The sequence below is a fragment of the Leuciscus leuciscus genome (assembly GCF_965113295.1).
Source record: "Leuciscus leuciscus genome assembly, chromosome: 22".
Classification (NCBI taxonomy): domain Eukaryota; kingdom Metazoa; phylum Chordata; class Actinopteri; order Cypriniformes; family Leuciscidae; genus Leuciscus; species Leuciscus leuciscus.
The window spans coordinates 21,746,511-21,762,529 of NC_138746.1; the positions used below are offsets into that span (position 1 = coordinate 21,746,511).

The following is a 16,019-nucleotide window of genomic DNA, read 5'->3' on the forward strand; positions in this document are numbered from 1 at the left end:
ATTTCACATTGGGCTCAGATTTGGTGAACTTTGACAATTTGCGGCAAGCCTCCTGGTTTGGCAGTGACATATGTGTGGGAGGGCATTTGTAACATAGCAAAAAGATCAACAATGGACCAGGCCCTCATTCTCACAGTGCCCACTCAAACATAACACTACACTTCAATAAAATAGACTAAATAATTGCTTTCCAAAGAGACTTTTACTGAGAGTTGGTTTGTTTGCTAGCAGTAAAATACATAGTATTTTGTGGTATTTCTTTTGCCTGCAAAATTTAGTTGAGTAACGGTAAATGCGACCGCACCTTTCTAGTGTAGTTGATTATAATAAGATCCAGTTTTATTGCGCCACACACCGCACACGTCCAGTGCAGACACAGCGTGACATGTAAACATTGACAAAAGTTCAAAATGCTCTTTGGTATTAGAATGTCCTGACAGAAATAGACGACATCATAAAAGTTTGGGACAAAATCACAAACTCCACAGGAAGTTGCTTTAAGCCCTTTTATACATTGCTTTATTTGATTTATATAAAACCATTTAGCTTAATTCTACCCTCGTTTTGTTCTCAGTTCTGAACTATTTGAAGATATTCTTTCCTCAGAAGTCCTTATTTTTTACACATCTGCCATGTGAATGCATTGAAAGAGAGTTCTAGGACTAGAAACATCTACATCTAGGGGTTCTAGAGGTGCAGTTAAGACATGGAGGTTCTGAAAGGAAAGAACTACAACTAGGAGACCAAACACCTCTGCTGGCCTCTGGAAGGGGATGTGGAGATCTCTGTAACAGAGGAGGTATTGGTTACCATGTCCGCAGGGAGAGACTGGCTTTCCACTGTGGCGTCCTCTTCAGATAAAGCTTCTGACACACCTGTTCCCGAGGCCACAGATGTAGATACTTCTCTGTAAATGCAGATAAAAAGAGGTTACATACTTTTATATCTGGCCACAGTCTGAACTTTCCAAATGACAAAAAAACAGTTTTCGATAGTGGCCACTTTTCTTTCTTAATTTTTAAAGAACAAAAACTTGACGCTTGCAAAGCAGCAATGATTTTACTGGTTATTGCCCCTGAATATACCACCCACCCACCCACCCACCCACCCACCCACCCACCCACACACACACACACACACACACACACACACACACACACACACACACACACACACACACACACACACACACACACACACACACACACACACACACACACACACACACACACACACACACACACACACACACACACACACACACACACACACACACACGCATTATTGTGATCAAATTAAGAATCTAGCATTACCTTAGAGTCTGTTGCTTCTGCTTCCTCCAAAATCTGTTCTGTAGAAGAAACATTGTCTGCAGAAACAGAGTCCTGTACAAAAAAAGCACATTCATTAATGTCAACCACACAATTAGTAACCCAAATTAAGTCTAAATGAAGTTCAGTAAAGCAGCACAATATGCTGTGCCTATCATACACCACTCATGGTTTATTAAAGATCAATTAATTGTTACTTTTTTCCAATACAGATTTTAGCATACATCTTTTTAGAGAAATATAAATTAGATTTGCATAATGTTCAAAATGATTCATCATGTGTTACATGTGCAAATGGAGATCACAGCACTTGTGATTCTCAAGTACAGGGAGCATCTGAAAGATGAATAAATACAGACTCAGTGAAAGAATGATGAAGTCCTACTGCCCCCTAGAGGACGAGGGATAACATGCACATCTTCATTCAATCAAGCAGTGCGGAAACTGCACTGTTCAGAAGAATAAAATCAAAATAATCTTTAGATTGAACTTCAAACTAAATTGAAAGGAAGAACAAAACTGAAAAGTGATAAAGGAGAATCTGGAAGTGGAAGAAACAAGGACTTGGTGAAGATGACAAGGGTGACGATAAATCACCCTTACGATAAAAAACAGAACTTTTAGAAGATGAAATAACCAGGAAACAGAATTAAGTCAACGGGTTTTGATGGAATGGGAAAACGTTACAGAAGAAAGCAAAGGAAACATTAGGAGTTGTCGAGGGATGAAGTCTCTGATTCCTCTGCATTACCTCCATGGTCATGCAGAAGTAAGCCTCAGAATTCAGAGAGGCGGGCGACCTTCGTCTTGCCTCGTCATCCTCATTTTCTATGTGAACTTCACATTCTTCTTTGTTTTCATCAGAAGCATCATCTTCCCCCTCTTCTACATCCTCAAAGAGCTCCTCCTCCTCCTCCTCCTCCTCTTCCTCAGACTCCTGCTGTCCCATCACATCAGCCACACACACACACACACACACACACACACACACATGCACAGCAGCAGCCACAAACAAAACCAAGCAACCACAAAAGACAAATTAACTGGGGTGATGGAGATGATTTCACAGATAGACAGACAGTTATTAAAACAGGTCATGTGCTGCACTTGATGTTATTAACCCTAACAAATATGAAAATAAGAATTTTAACCCAGGGTTTACAGCTGCACATTGTAAAATATTGAATTAACTGCTGACCCAGAGCAAAGTAGAACAGTGAAATATGGAACAACTTACCAAGAAAGTATGCTAACTTGGGGTTGAAAATTATTTTGGGTTAATAACGTCAAATACGAGAAGCCATTAGAACTCAAGCTCTTGCATTTGACAGCATTAAAAGCTCTGCATTTTAGTACTTGTTTGAGAACATGAAGCATTATGGACAGACGCTGTCCTCTTTAAAAGCATACACAAGGTCTGAGCTTTACTTTTTATCTGAAATATTGCCAGGTACATTTTGACCTGAGAGCTTACGTATGTATTTACAGATTTGGAAATGAACATTAAATTCAAAAGAGATAAATAATAAGTGTTACACCATGTCTACACCAGTTGATGCACTTCAAGCGCTCGCGCTACTTCTGACACAAAGAACAAATGGATTTGCAAGGGTAGCTTTGTGTAGACAGCCTCACGGATTCTTGAGGAAGATCAATGAACAGACACAATAATGCATTTCTAGCAAAAACAACGTTTTGCGTATATGGTAAATTATACTTTAACGCCCCCCTGTGGTGAAAATCAAGTTTTTAATGTCGTCTATATGTCCGTGTGGTGTGAGTGAGTGAAGGCGGGGCTAATTTGTATATTTATAGAACCATGTATACTAAATTAGGTATTTTAAAGGGGTCATGCCCCTTTTCCACAAGTTGGTATGATTCTTTAGGATCTTCATGTAAAGTTTGTAACATACTTTGGTTAAAATTCCTCAATGGTTGTGTAAAACAACACCCTTTTTACCTCCTCAAAAACAGTTCTGTTCACAGCGACCCGTTTTGGTGCATGTCTCTTTAAATGATAATGAGCAATTGCTCACCCCACCCCTCTCTTCCATGGGGCGTGTGTCGACACAAGACACGTAAAGTGCTGCCTTGGCGGACAGCATACAAATGGCTGAGGGCGGAAATATGCTAATACGGGACAGTCCGTCAGTGTTTGTGGGCGGAGCATGAGCAATATGACATCATATTGCTCAGAAAATCCAAACGGCTTGATTATTGAGAGTGTTTAGACTTTTTGAGGATAAAAAAAAAAAGGAGGGAATGGATTTTTTTCATTGTATGGTGGTTGTATCCACACACTGCAAAGACACATTTATATGCAAACACCATATAAATGTGAATTTTGCATCCGATGACCCCTTTAAGGCATGAATACTTTTTTTTTCCAATTATTATTATTTTTTTTCAATATGTCATTTTGGTGATCAAAGTTGAGTTTTAAGGGATACAATTATTGACTACAGGGGGACTTTAATATAAGCAATATAAAATGAAAATGCCGATTTCTGGATGATGATTTTGTCCTTTATATTTTTGTTTAGTAAACTGTTTTATAAAAGCAATAATAACCTCTGCATGTTCTGGTGAACAAAGCCTTTTATCCATGACTATATTTAGTAATAATACTTTATTGATTAATTATGACACCTGCATATCTTTCTGACTATAGCTGTATTCGAAATTGCATACTTCCCTACTATATAACAGAAAAAACAGTATGAGTAGTATGTCCGAATTCAGTGTATTCATAAAACAGTAAACGAAAAGAACCCGGATGACCTACAACTTCCAGGGTGATTTCAAAAAGGGGGCATTCAATGTGTTCCCTCATACCTGTGTTTCTGTGGGGGAGTGGCTGCTCCTCTCAGAGATCCAGGTGAGTCTCTGCTCCGGTGTGGATTGCGCCACCGTCATCAGCGCTGCTCCTGATTTTCTCAACACATCCTCCTCAACATGCGCAATCTGAATCTGACCGCTGTCCTGCACACACACACATAACATATATATATTTTAATATTTAATCTTTGCGTTTGGAGCATTAGATTTGAACATAATATTTTGTCTAACCTGTGTCTCTTCCTCAGTGATAGTGGGCGGAACACTTAGGGCCGGAGCAGGAATATCCTGCACCTCAACTGAGTATTCTAGAGCCAGCTGAGAGGAGATGAACACAACACTGAGCACTGTGTGAACTGTGTGTTTGCCTGAGTGTATGTGTTTGTGTATATGTGCTCTACCTGCTCTAGTTCCAGGAGCTGTTTCTGTAGTAATTCTGCTCTTTTGAACACCAGGAGTGTGTTTTCAGCTTTGTCAGGAAGACACAGACCATCCTTACAGTTCTGGATCTCAGCTACTGTCCTTTTCATCAGGTCAATCCTGTCTTCTGTTGCCTGCAAATACACACAAAACACCCACAGGAATCAGGTGTTTGACAGTAACTACATAACGTCTCCCCATTGACTGTGTATGGTCTCTGTGTATGTTACTTTAGGACCCATGTTTGGGGTTTCTCCGAGCCTTGCATACGTAGGAAGAATGACGGAGGCAAATTTATGCTGCACCATTCTGTTCTGCTTTGTGCTTTTCTTTAAACAAAATCCAATCGGTTACGGTAACCTGTGTCATGTGGATCATTTACAACGCACTATAGGTTACAACTGGTCAAATGTTTAAGTACACAATTATTTTACCTTAAGATTGTCTTGGCTGATGTCTTCCTTGGTAGTCAGAGTAGATTTAATTGTGACTACATCTTTCTCCATGACCTTCACCTCTGTCTCAATGGCATCCACTTCCTTAAAAACACACACCACACACATAAACAGATGTTTCATAAAAATCACCTTCTATAGATTAGACAGCTGTGCATTTTTTCAACAATAAGCTCTAGTTTGGGGACAAAATTATCCTCAAATGTGAGTAAAAAAAAAAAAAAAAAAAAAATCCCTCTCTGGGAACATACATTGACATCCTCATTTGGAAAATTATTCATAATTAAGTAATTAAACATAAAATTAAATGTTATATATATATATATATATATATATATATATATATGTGTGTGTGTGTGTGTGTGTGTGTGCTCACTGCTGCTGCATGCTCCAGCTGAGAGAGGGGTCCCAGAAGGCTGTGCTGCATGTCTGCCACACGTCGATCAGCATTTGAGAGCTGCTCCTCTAATGGACTGACATCAAACACACTTCCCATCTCTGTCAGCACACTGCTGAAACCCTGTAGAGTCCGTCTCATCTGAGCGGAATCATCCAGAACCATCTGAAACACACACAAACACACATTATTATTAGACATGAAAATGATTCAATAGGGTCTTTAGCCTAATCTATATAACCGAATAAGTGCAGGTTCAAACCCCACAATGGGATGATGCAGTTTTCTTCCAGGAGGACTTTTCCTGTTATAAGTAACTGTCAGCTAAATGATAATGATGTTTCTGAGAATAATACCTGCAATGCGTTTACATGACTGTCGAGGCATCTGGCAGTGGTGTATGTGCAGGGTGTCGTAAGCCAGGACTGAGCCTCTGAGATCCAGCTCTGTGACCCCTTCACCATCTCCTCATGCTCCTGCAGCCAATCACGGACCTACACAGAGACCGTGTAGATAACACACTTTAGGTGACATGATGCAACTGAAGTCAGTAATTATTCACTAAAACTCTGTTTTCCTTCCATCTCAATCTATCATGTTCAACTTCTTTGCTAATTTTTAGGTTAAATGCGAGTCTATTCAGGTGACCTTGCTGAGGAAGGTGGTTCTCTGTTCAGCCTGTTTGGTGAGGCGCGTATGGGTCTGCTGAGTGTTGGCCAGGTTGTCCAGAATCAGACGGGTCTCGTCCGGACGCATTTCACTCACGTCCTGTAGCTCCACCTCCACTGCCGCCAGGCGAGTGTGTAAATTATCCAACTCGTCCCAGACTCGCTGCGAGGGAACAATATAGAAAAAAACACATTAAATCTTCCATAGGTTATTTAATCTGTTTCTAGACTTCACGGTAAAGAAATAATTTAAAAGATTTAAAACACTGTTTCTCAGAACTTGCACCTATAGGCCATAAGCAAATGCAGGTGCGTTTTGAGCTTTCAGACTGACAATCAGATGACAAACATATCAGTACAGTATGGAAAAATAAAGTGATTTATGGGCTATTATATTGTGCATTTCATTTAATGACTTAAATCAATTTAATAAATCTTTAATACATTTTAAAATATATCACAGGGAGCGTGCATCAACTGTTTTTGAATAATGTACTTTTCCAAACTATGTGTAAAGTACTTCACCTTGTTACTGTGTATTTCTTCATAAATTGGTTTATAGTGCATCTTTATAAACGCTAATCCAGAACATATCTGCACCGAAACCGTACATGAAGTGTTACATCTGCTACACTTTAATCTGTCACATGGGCTCTAATATGAATATATGCTTACAATACAAAATTTGTGAAACAGGTTTTAGACTAAGTAGACTAAACTAATTTCTGACCTTTTGTGTGCTCTCAGCTTCATTGAAGTTCTGGCTCTTCTGCTCTAACCAGCTCTGAACTGATCCCAGACCTGCTTTAATCTCTGAGATTTTAGCACCCAGCCTGTGAAGTGGGCCACTTTTCTCCACGGCTGTCTTCACCTGTGAGCGAGACAGATGGATAATGAAATGGACATAAAAACAAACACGTCAATTGAAACAAACAAATTGACTATATTCACTTTTAAAAATCATTAAACACATGGACACAATAAGTGTCTATGAGACAAAACTCTAGTAACAGGAGTATGTGTGTCTGTGTGTGTGTGTTTGAATGTGTATATGGATGATGCAACACCTCTTACACCTGTGAATGTGTGCAGATTATGTGTCTCTGATGCAGGGATCTAACTCTTATAGATTGAGATGTTCTCCTCGCTTAATTCATTAAAGATGAGATGAAACTGCAGCAAGTGTGATGTTTACAGGGTGTGTGTGAAGCACATTTAGTTGTATGAGTTCAGTCCTTTTGAACATTTGATATCAATTTAAGAAAAAAAAAATTTCTCATACAGTATCTCAACCAGAAACCAAAAACTAACAGGTCTGTTTTGATGAATGTAAAATCTGGGTCCTGAAACATAAGTTGGGAACCACTTTAAAGAATGCATCAAACCTGCTCCTCCACTTCCTGTAATGACTGTGAGACTTCCTGTAACAGTCCCTCTATCTCTTCGGGAATCGGTGTGTTTTTGTCAGAGTACATCATTTTCAAGCTTTCTGAAATACGCTGCAGAATGGCCTTTTGGGTACACAGCTGTGAGTGAACCTCCTGTTGAGCGAAAAAGGACATTACTCATCAATTAGGTAACATTAGTATTGAGTACATATGTGTACTGCACAAATAACCATTTTTCCATTTTATCCATTTCGTTTAAAAAATACTTCTCGGTAAAAGTTTTTTCCAAACTAGAGCTAATCGTAAACAAGAATGGAAAAAGTGACACACGTAACACAGGCATTCACTGAGGGCAGAACTGACTCGGCAAAGTGACTATAAAACATCTGAAACTTAAGGTTGTTCCTATGGTGAAAATATAATTATATTCATTATGATATAAAAAGTTTTATAGGTCACTACCAAGTTCTTAGAAATGTTATTTTAGACTACCTGAACTAACCTTGTCATATCATACAATTAATTTACTTGTCCTTGGGACAACAAAATGGCTTCATGCTTATACACCAGACTAATTTACTGTTTAAAAATATTATATTTTCATTCAAAATTGTTTAACTTCTTTTTAAGGAATAATACATACTGTAAGATTTTTTTAAAAGAGAATTTCATGTTATCAGGACAGTTACTGTACACCTTTAGATGTTTTACTTTGTCAAACAAAAATATCAAACGAATGATTAATTAGGAAATTGAAAACATAAGAGAAATTATTAATATTTATATATATAAAAATAGGCAGTATTGTTTAAGAAATTTATCCTCAGCGAGGTATAAAAACAATACCTATGCTTTTCCCTTCAGGCTCTTTCATTTTTCTTCGTACACCGTAACAAATATTAGCAAACATTTAGCAGAAAAAAAAAAAAAAAAAAATATATATATATATATATAAAATAAAAATAGGTTATACATTTAATAGTGGGAAGGTGCCCAGAATTTCTACTTTGAGATTCTACTGGATAGGAAATAGCAACAAAAACCGGTATAATGAAGAAAACACTTACTGTAAATTTATAGGAACATCATAAAGCACATGGAAACGATGCACAATGCGATATTCGGTTTATGCATATCAGTACCAGTACCACTCTTTAGCACTAGCCTCGCTGGTGGACCCAGTCACTGATGATGCTCTTAGTCCCTCAAGCTTTAAGATAACAGAACCAGGACAATTCACTCAAAAAGCTCTCTCGCTCTCTCAACCCTATTCACCTCTCCGGCTCCAGTTAGTGAGATAAAGCTTCTAACTCCTATTTATATTATAATGAGCCATTTAAGATGGGAAGAAAAGCTGCATAAACAAGATCCCAAAATTACCAAAAACCCAGAGGGATTTAGAGTCAGAAAGGACCATGCTTTAGCGAGAGAGAGAGAGAGAGAGAGAGAGAGAGAGAGAGAGAGAGAGAGAGAGAGAGAGAGAGAGAGAGAGAGAGAGAGAGAGAGAGAGAGAGAGAGAGAGAGAGAGAGAGAGAGAGAGAGAGAGAGAGGAATAGATTATCCATTCAGATCATTCTATTTGGCGGCTGTTTGTGTTTTATTAGGACCTCTGTTCTTCATGGTTTTATGCTCATTCCTACACATTCTGTTCCTTTATTGCTTTAGCATTTTTTCAATATCTTATGGGACACATTTGAGCAAAAGAAAGACTGAAAGATGGATTGTGTGAGTAAGAGTGAGAGTGTGTGAGTAAGAGTGAGAGTGCATTATTGGCTTTGGGATCAAACCTGGAGGATCCACTTACAGGTGTGTGTGAGTGTGGGAAAATCTGAATCAAAAGTGTGTGCTTGAGAAAAAGAGAGAAGGAGAGTGTGTGTATCTGAAACAGTGAAAAGAAAGATTGTGTGGGAATGTTTAACTTGACTCAGCTATTTAACTAGAACACTAACACACTAGCCCTCTCATCTGTGTGTGGTAATGAGAGAGAAAAACAGCAGAGTCTGCAGCAGTGTTGTGTGTGTTTGAAAGAGAATAACTGTTTAAAAGTCTTTGAATCTTTAAGAGTGTGTGTGTGTTTGAATTGATTGGATGGAACAGCCTATTCAGCACAAAAAAAAGTCTCTTTCACACAGAGTTCTAACTAGACATGAAGCGATAAAGCGCAAAGCTTTGTCTTAACCAGCAACAGTTGTGTTAAGCTGTAAACAGGATATTTTGACGATTTCTTGGTTTCCATTTCTACAAATTGCTTGTCACTCAAAACAGCCTGGTTGGGACAACCGATACTTAGCAATAAAAACCTGCCATGACTAAACCACACTATATGCCAGTAGTACAGTACTGTATCTCTAGTGCCCAGACACAAACCACATTACAGCAGTCATGTCTGTCAGTGTCCATTCAGGTTTATTCATGTGTAAAATGTGCGTCTGCACTTCTGTATGTGCATTTGTTTTGCTTTTCCAGTATGTCATTAAATCTGTTTAGTCTGGGGTAACACTGAATCTACACTACAAAAAAAAAAAAAACAGGAATCATTGTTTTGCTTCTGCTACACTGCAATTAAAAAAACAACACTGTTTTGAAAGCAGATCAGCTGTCATGCTACTGAAAAAATGTAGTCAAGCTAGTAGTGTCGTTAGTTGATGCTAGTTACTTCCCGACACAAAAGGGACTTCACATGTGAGAGGTATTATTCAGAGCAGAGATAATGAAGATTGCCGGTTGCAGTCAGGGACAAATGGAACATTGTGTCAATGGCAAATCCCCCTTCCTTTTTTTCCATCTCATAAGCAAAAGTAATTCTCAGGCTGGAGCGATAGATTTTCTTACTGTACAAACCTATCCTGGACATGAGTTAAAGAATTGGATTATAACTTTGCAATGTAAAAAAATAAAGTTAATCAAAGCACAAGTCAAGCAGGGTGACTAACCTGCAGCTGTTTCTTGCTGGGTTCGTGCTCTAGTACAGAGAGGAGAGAGGTGGCAGATTCCAGCCATTCTCTGACTCCCTCCAGCTGCTCCTGCACTCGTCCCCTTTCCTCCACCTCTGTTCTTACTGCCCTCTGACCCTGAGTGCTCCGCTCCTTCAGACTGCAGAACATACAAGTCAAAATACGTTAAACTCTCAGTCCAAGTCCATACTGCAAAATGGATGCTATAAATGCTGATACATGTCCCAGAATCCATACATTGTTATGTTCTTGTTCAGCATAATATAAAAATGCATATAAGTAAACTTAAATATAAATATTTAGCTGAGACTGTGTGGTTTAATGTTCTGAAGGCAGCATGTGCTTGCTGGCCCTCTCTGTAACGGGACGTTGGCATCCAACATTGACCCACTTTATTTTGTAAGCCCACTGATTTGGAATTAACGCATGGATCACTGGCACATGGAGTCCACAATTGGAAATATTACGCAAAAGTCATTAATGTTTTGAGAAAACAATAATTTAAATATCTCAGAATATGATGAAAGAAAAGAAAACTGAAAACCAAGTAGATTTCTGACCTATGGTAACGCTCCTGCAGGGCATGAAGTTTCTGGCACAGCTCAATGGGTGGGGCCTGTTCCAGGTGGGGGGGAACACCAAGCAACCTCGCAGCTCTTAATTCCAATGCAGAAAGAGCTCTGTGTTCACAGTCCAGTCTGTCTTGGTACTGGGAACAGAAAAGCAGCAGTTCCTGCAGCTCGTCACCAGTCAGATTCTTTCTGCCGCTGTCTGGAAGTTCTGCATCCACCTGCTCCAACACACCGGCTGCCTGCTCCACCTGTAGAATGACAACAAAAGAAAACAAGCTTTTTTAAAGTTTCTTTGTTATTTCACATGAATGTTGATGTACAGAGGTGTCAGATACTCGCTATCAGTTGTGGTCATGGCACTTACACTCCTTGTGACACAGCTCCACTCTGCTTCCATTTGTCCTGAGCGTGTCTGCAGATCATTGGCACAGCGCTGCAATCTTGCCACTTGCCCCCAGACAGCACTCACTGCATCCTCCCTGTTGGCTCTACATCCATATAATGAACACCATTCTCTCAGATTCTCCAGTTTTCCAAGAAGTATGGCAACCTCTTCCCCTACAGCCTAAAAAGATAAGGAATATGTTTGAATAAACTAGCCTAACAGCCAAACCATATGTATCTCAATGCATAAGTTGGCAAAACAGATAAATGATACAGATCTTTCAGTTACTGTATATGGGGAGCTAATGCTAACAAATGCTAGCCGTTCTACAGAAAAGGGTCTTATTTGCCTTTACCTTGAGTTTTAGTTGCTGGTCTTTGCAGTCTTTGTGTGAAGTATTTTTTTTGGAAGCACATTGTGATAGCAATGTTTCTGTGTCTCTCACTTGCTGGCAAAGCTCCTCATAGCATTTGCGAGAATGTTTCTGGCACTCAACACACCTTGTTATGGACAAGAAATTTTACACATGGGGCATTTAGAAATTGATGACAGGATATATGGTGATGATAAGATTTGATAAGCACAGTGAGCATTTTGTATATAAAATAAATGCTTATTAAGTATCTCACAAATTAATTAGTGATTATGGTAATTTACTGTGAGAAAAAAAAAAAAAAAAACTCTGATCTCTATGTTCTTATACACTAAAGTATATACAATTAGGTTTCCTACTATGTACCTCTTCAGAGATTCTAGTTGTATTTGGGCCTGGGCCTTGAGGGTTGATAGCCTGACCAAGAGCTCGCCTAGAAGCTCTATGTGTAGAAATTCAGTTTGCTGTGGATTGAAGCAGGGATGCTGTAGATTTTTAGTTTGGAGCTGTGAAATATGTGATTGGAACTCTGTGTCTAGGGTCAATAACGCCTGCTGAGTGTCTTTGAGTCTTTCTGAGCAGCTTCTAGCAGAGCAGATTGAGGGAAGAAGGACCAATGCAGCTCTTTGGAGGAACCGAATGGTATCAATCACTGCCTTGTTGTAGTTCCTCAACAGTTCTTTGGCTTTAGTTAAACTTACCTGAAAAGAGAGCAAAAAATATTCCTTGAAGTCTATATGCTTAAATGTATATTTTCAATAAAGTTTCTATATATATTTATAAACCTTTATATTTATATCAATTATATTGCAAAGAACTAGGTCCATGAAATTGTGAGTCGAAGATGAAACGCATCATAAACTCACCATTCGTTGATCACACCTTTCCAAAACCATATCTTTCAAGCAAGTAAGCTGTTTGGAGTCCTGCGGAGGTTGAGCTCCAATCTTTTTTTCAAGAAACTCAAGCACATGCATTCTAGATTCTACAGTCTTTCTGAGCACAAGGCACTTTCTTAATTGTTTTTCAATTACTCCTCCTTTTGGTTCAATACAACAAGGCTTTTCTAGTTCCTCATTGGTGTCTTTGAGGAACTGCTGAAGTACTCTCTTTTCTGATGGGTAGTGAATATGTTTCAGCAGATCCCATTCCAGTATCTGAAGATTATTTTTCAGTGTCAATTCTGAGGTTTTGAGACTCTCCAAGATTTGCTTGAGTCTTATTTGTTCAGCAGAGATCTGAGATGGATAAAGATCTGCTATGATTTCCTGGAGTTCAACTCTTGTTTCCTCACACAAGAGTTTTATTAAAGGGATTTGGATCAGTAGGTTCTGACAGGCTCTGTAGCGTTCCTCTTTGTTGATGCTCTCATCTTTGGTCCTTGGAATCTGAGCCTCCATTTCTTCCTTTAGATCTTCAATACACTGACTGAGACTCAGGTACCTTTCATGAGCTTGTGCTTTGAGATCCAAATCGATCATTTTGTGGTGCAGTTCAGTGATAACACATAGTAGCTCTCTTCTCTTGTCCTCTGCACAGGGACTGACTTGTTCAACCTGAGATTTGCGCTCCACAATCATCTGTTTAAAAGGTTCGATAACAGAGAGGGTATCCTTGGTAACAGGAAACCTGTGTCTTTTTAAATCAACTAACATTTGTCTCAAGCTGTTCTCAAGAGATGATACCTTCCTTTGAGAGGATTCTTGGCTTTGTATGACATCCATAACTTTCTGGCAACATGCTTTCTCATAGATAACAATAGCCTTGATGTCTTCTTGAAGGTTGGTGAGTTTCCCATGGAGCTGAGTACTCTCTGAGACATGTAGCTCTGATGCAATGTCATTGCTTTTCATCAGAAGAGCTTCAGTGACTGCGGACTGCTTTTCTGCCTCTCCAAGAGTGTCCTGGATCTGCCTCAACCTGCGATCCAGGTCTGCCGGACTCAAACTTTGATAATCCTCTCTCCTCAAAGCTTCCCTCCAGAGATGTCCAACCACCCAGGAATCAACATCTGCTATCTGCTCTGACATCTTCTCCCGGGTTTGAAGCCCTGACTCCACCTCCTGAACTGCCTTGGACAGTTTTCCTGCTGTGGATTTGGACAAATCCTCTAGGGCTTTCAAGGATGAAGTCACCATTGAAACATCATCCTCATCTAGGTCACCAATAAGCTCACTGACTTCCTCAACCAAAGCCTTTAACTGGGCTTGCTTGGAGCTCATCTCTGACTGCAATTTCTTTAAATCTTTAATCTGTCGATGTACCTCTTCTGGAAGCAGAGACACCCTTTTCTGGCGTCCTTTGATGTCAAATTCTGTCTGCTTGGCCCAAGCTAGAGCATCTGTCATTACTTTTACAATTTTACTTAACGTTGGGTTGCTGCTGCTAGGGGTTGCAGCTGCTAACTGTTTGCCTATTTGATCCAGCTGATCTTTGATATGCTGAAGGTCCTGCTCTACGCTGGATGTCTCTGCCTTGAATTGGAATTCCTGGGCAAGTGCCTCAGAGGTCTTCTGTAGGTAGAGGTACTGCTGATGGGTGGAAGTGAGATCAGCATTTATATTCATAATTTCTTGAGCTCTCTTGCCATCCCATAAAACTGGTGAGGATTTCAATGCATCCAAGGTTTTCTGAATGTTCTTGAGATGGTCTTTTAAGGCACCGACATTTTGAAGAAGGCTGCCACTTTCTTTAGCATAAGCATTAACCATGTAAAGAGCAATCTCTGCATCCTTCTCCAGGGCCCTCCACTGGTGTTGCAAGTTGTTTTGCTGTATTTCCACTGCTTGTCTCTCAGGCAGACTGAGGTGGGGGGAGAGTTTTGCACGAGTTTGAATTAGCTCACCGAGAGCTGTCCTTTCCTGTTCCATGTTTCTCAAGAAAGAGCGCAGCCTCTCCTCCTCAGCAAAACTGCTCATGGCTGGAGATCTAGAGATATATAAGACACATTTTTGTTTTCCATTCTAATAACCAGAGGTTTAATTCAGCAATAAACTTGATCCGTTTTCAGAGTGATAAGTACAAAAATAAACTTGCTTAATAGTAAATACTCACGTTCTTAGTGCCTCACGCTCAGTTTTGAGTCTCTCCAGAGTAGTTTTGACTTTCTTGATCTGTCTGTCAAAATCTGTAACCATCTGTAGTTGTACTTCCTTGGAATGAACAGAGCTTGCTGCATCCCACAAAACTGCACTCCATTGAGCGCTTAGCTGTTGCATGCCCTCGGGGTCATGAACTGTGCCATTAGTGCCAGTGCCAATGTCTCCATTAGCCTGGTCTTGCCTAGACAGCATAGATACCTGTCTCTGGGCACACCTTCTACATTCCTAAAATAGTATAACAATACAGTAGAAAATATTGAATGAGCTCACCTTCAGCCATAACTTAGAATTATTTTATAAAAATGAATACTTAAAAAAGAAACAGTAACACTGCATTCACATATTAAATAGGAAATAGGCTAAGGAAAAATCTTAGACCCACCTCAGCCTCCTCTAGTTGTTTAGCCATGTCTGTGGAGTTCAGAGCAGCTGGGCAAATTCGAAGGTCCAGTAACTGGAACACTAGTCTTTTTAACTGAGCTTCAAGATCAGTGCAGGACGTGTCAAGAAGTTTCTCTGTACTTTCATGTGGTATACCCTAAAGAATAAAAGCTTTCTGAAAGGACAGCTGACACAATGCACATTTATTCCTGTTTGTTTATTCTAAATGTACCGTACATCGCATTGACACCAGTATTTTGAATTTGATGATATAGTGGTACATTTTTTTATATTACCTCCATGAGTACACTTTTTAGTCCTTTTTCAGTCATGTTTTTGATCTCCACAAAGAGATCCTTCATTGTGGGTCCCTTTGGCTCTTCCTCTGGTGGACTCTCAGAGATTTCAGTGGTTAGACCAACTTGCAGAGAAAAATCCACATCTTGATCCTGTGGCTGCAACACATAAAATAATATAACAGAGTAAACTAATTGTTGAACTGAAGACTAGCAAATACAATATTACTTGCACAGGATAAAAGATTGTAGACAACTGAGAAATTAGAGCAGTAAATTAAGTAAATTTAAGCAATCAAAATCAACTATGTTTTAAAAAAAACACACACAAAATCAAACTCAAAAAGCCATTCCAAACATACAAAGTACCATAAGAAAGAGAAGAGGGAACAGAACAAATATCTATGCCTTCTCTATGAGCATGACAATATTAAAATAACAAAATCTTTATTCACTGATA

The 16,019-nt window shown here is 39.3% G+C and overlaps 1 protein-coding gene across 2 annotated transcripts in view; it reads right to left on the minus strand.

Annotated features, from left to right (window-relative positions):
- The window catches only part of syne2b (spectrin repeat containing, nuclear envelope 2b), a 109,311-nt gene that overhangs the window by 53,247 nt on the left and 40,045 nt on the right, over window positions 1-16,019 (minus strand). For both annotated transcript variants that reach the window (XM_082154399.1, XM_082154398.1), the window contains 21 exons: window positions 15,560-15,718; window positions 15,265-15,420; window positions 14,836-15,107; window positions 12,648-14,709; window positions 12,148-12,482; window positions 11,764-11,908; window positions 11,388-11,588; window positions 11,012-11,271; window positions 10,431-10,590; window positions 7,495-7,650; window positions 6,840-6,980; window positions 6,090-6,272; window positions 5,798-5,935; window positions 5,421-5,606; window positions 5,024-5,128; window positions 4,571-4,723; window positions 4,401-4,487; window positions 4,167-4,313; window positions 2,083-2,271; window positions 1,311-1,385; window positions 811-906 (listed from right to left, as the gene is read on the minus strand). In XM_082154399.1, coding sequence (XP_082010525.1) covers window positions 811-906; window positions 1,311-1,385; window positions 2,083-2,271; window positions 4,167-4,313; window positions 4,401-4,487; window positions 4,571-4,723; window positions 5,024-5,128; window positions 5,421-5,606; window positions 5,798-5,935; window positions 6,090-6,272; window positions 6,840-6,980; window positions 7,495-7,650; window positions 10,431-10,590; window positions 11,012-11,271; window positions 11,388-11,588; window positions 11,764-11,908; window positions 12,148-12,482; window positions 12,648-14,709; window positions 14,836-15,107; window positions 15,265-15,420; window positions 15,560-15,718 — 5,406 coding nt within the window. The remainder of the gene's footprint in view (window positions 1-810; window positions 907-1,310; window positions 1,386-2,082; window positions 2,272-4,166; window positions 4,314-4,400; window positions 4,488-4,570; window positions 4,724-5,023; window positions 5,129-5,420; window positions 5,607-5,797; window positions 5,936-6,089; window positions 6,273-6,839; window positions 6,981-7,494; window positions 7,651-10,430; window positions 10,591-11,011; window positions 11,272-11,387; window positions 11,589-11,763; window positions 11,909-12,147; window positions 12,483-12,647; window positions 14,710-14,835; window positions 15,108-15,264; window positions 15,421-15,559; window positions 15,719-16,019) is intronic.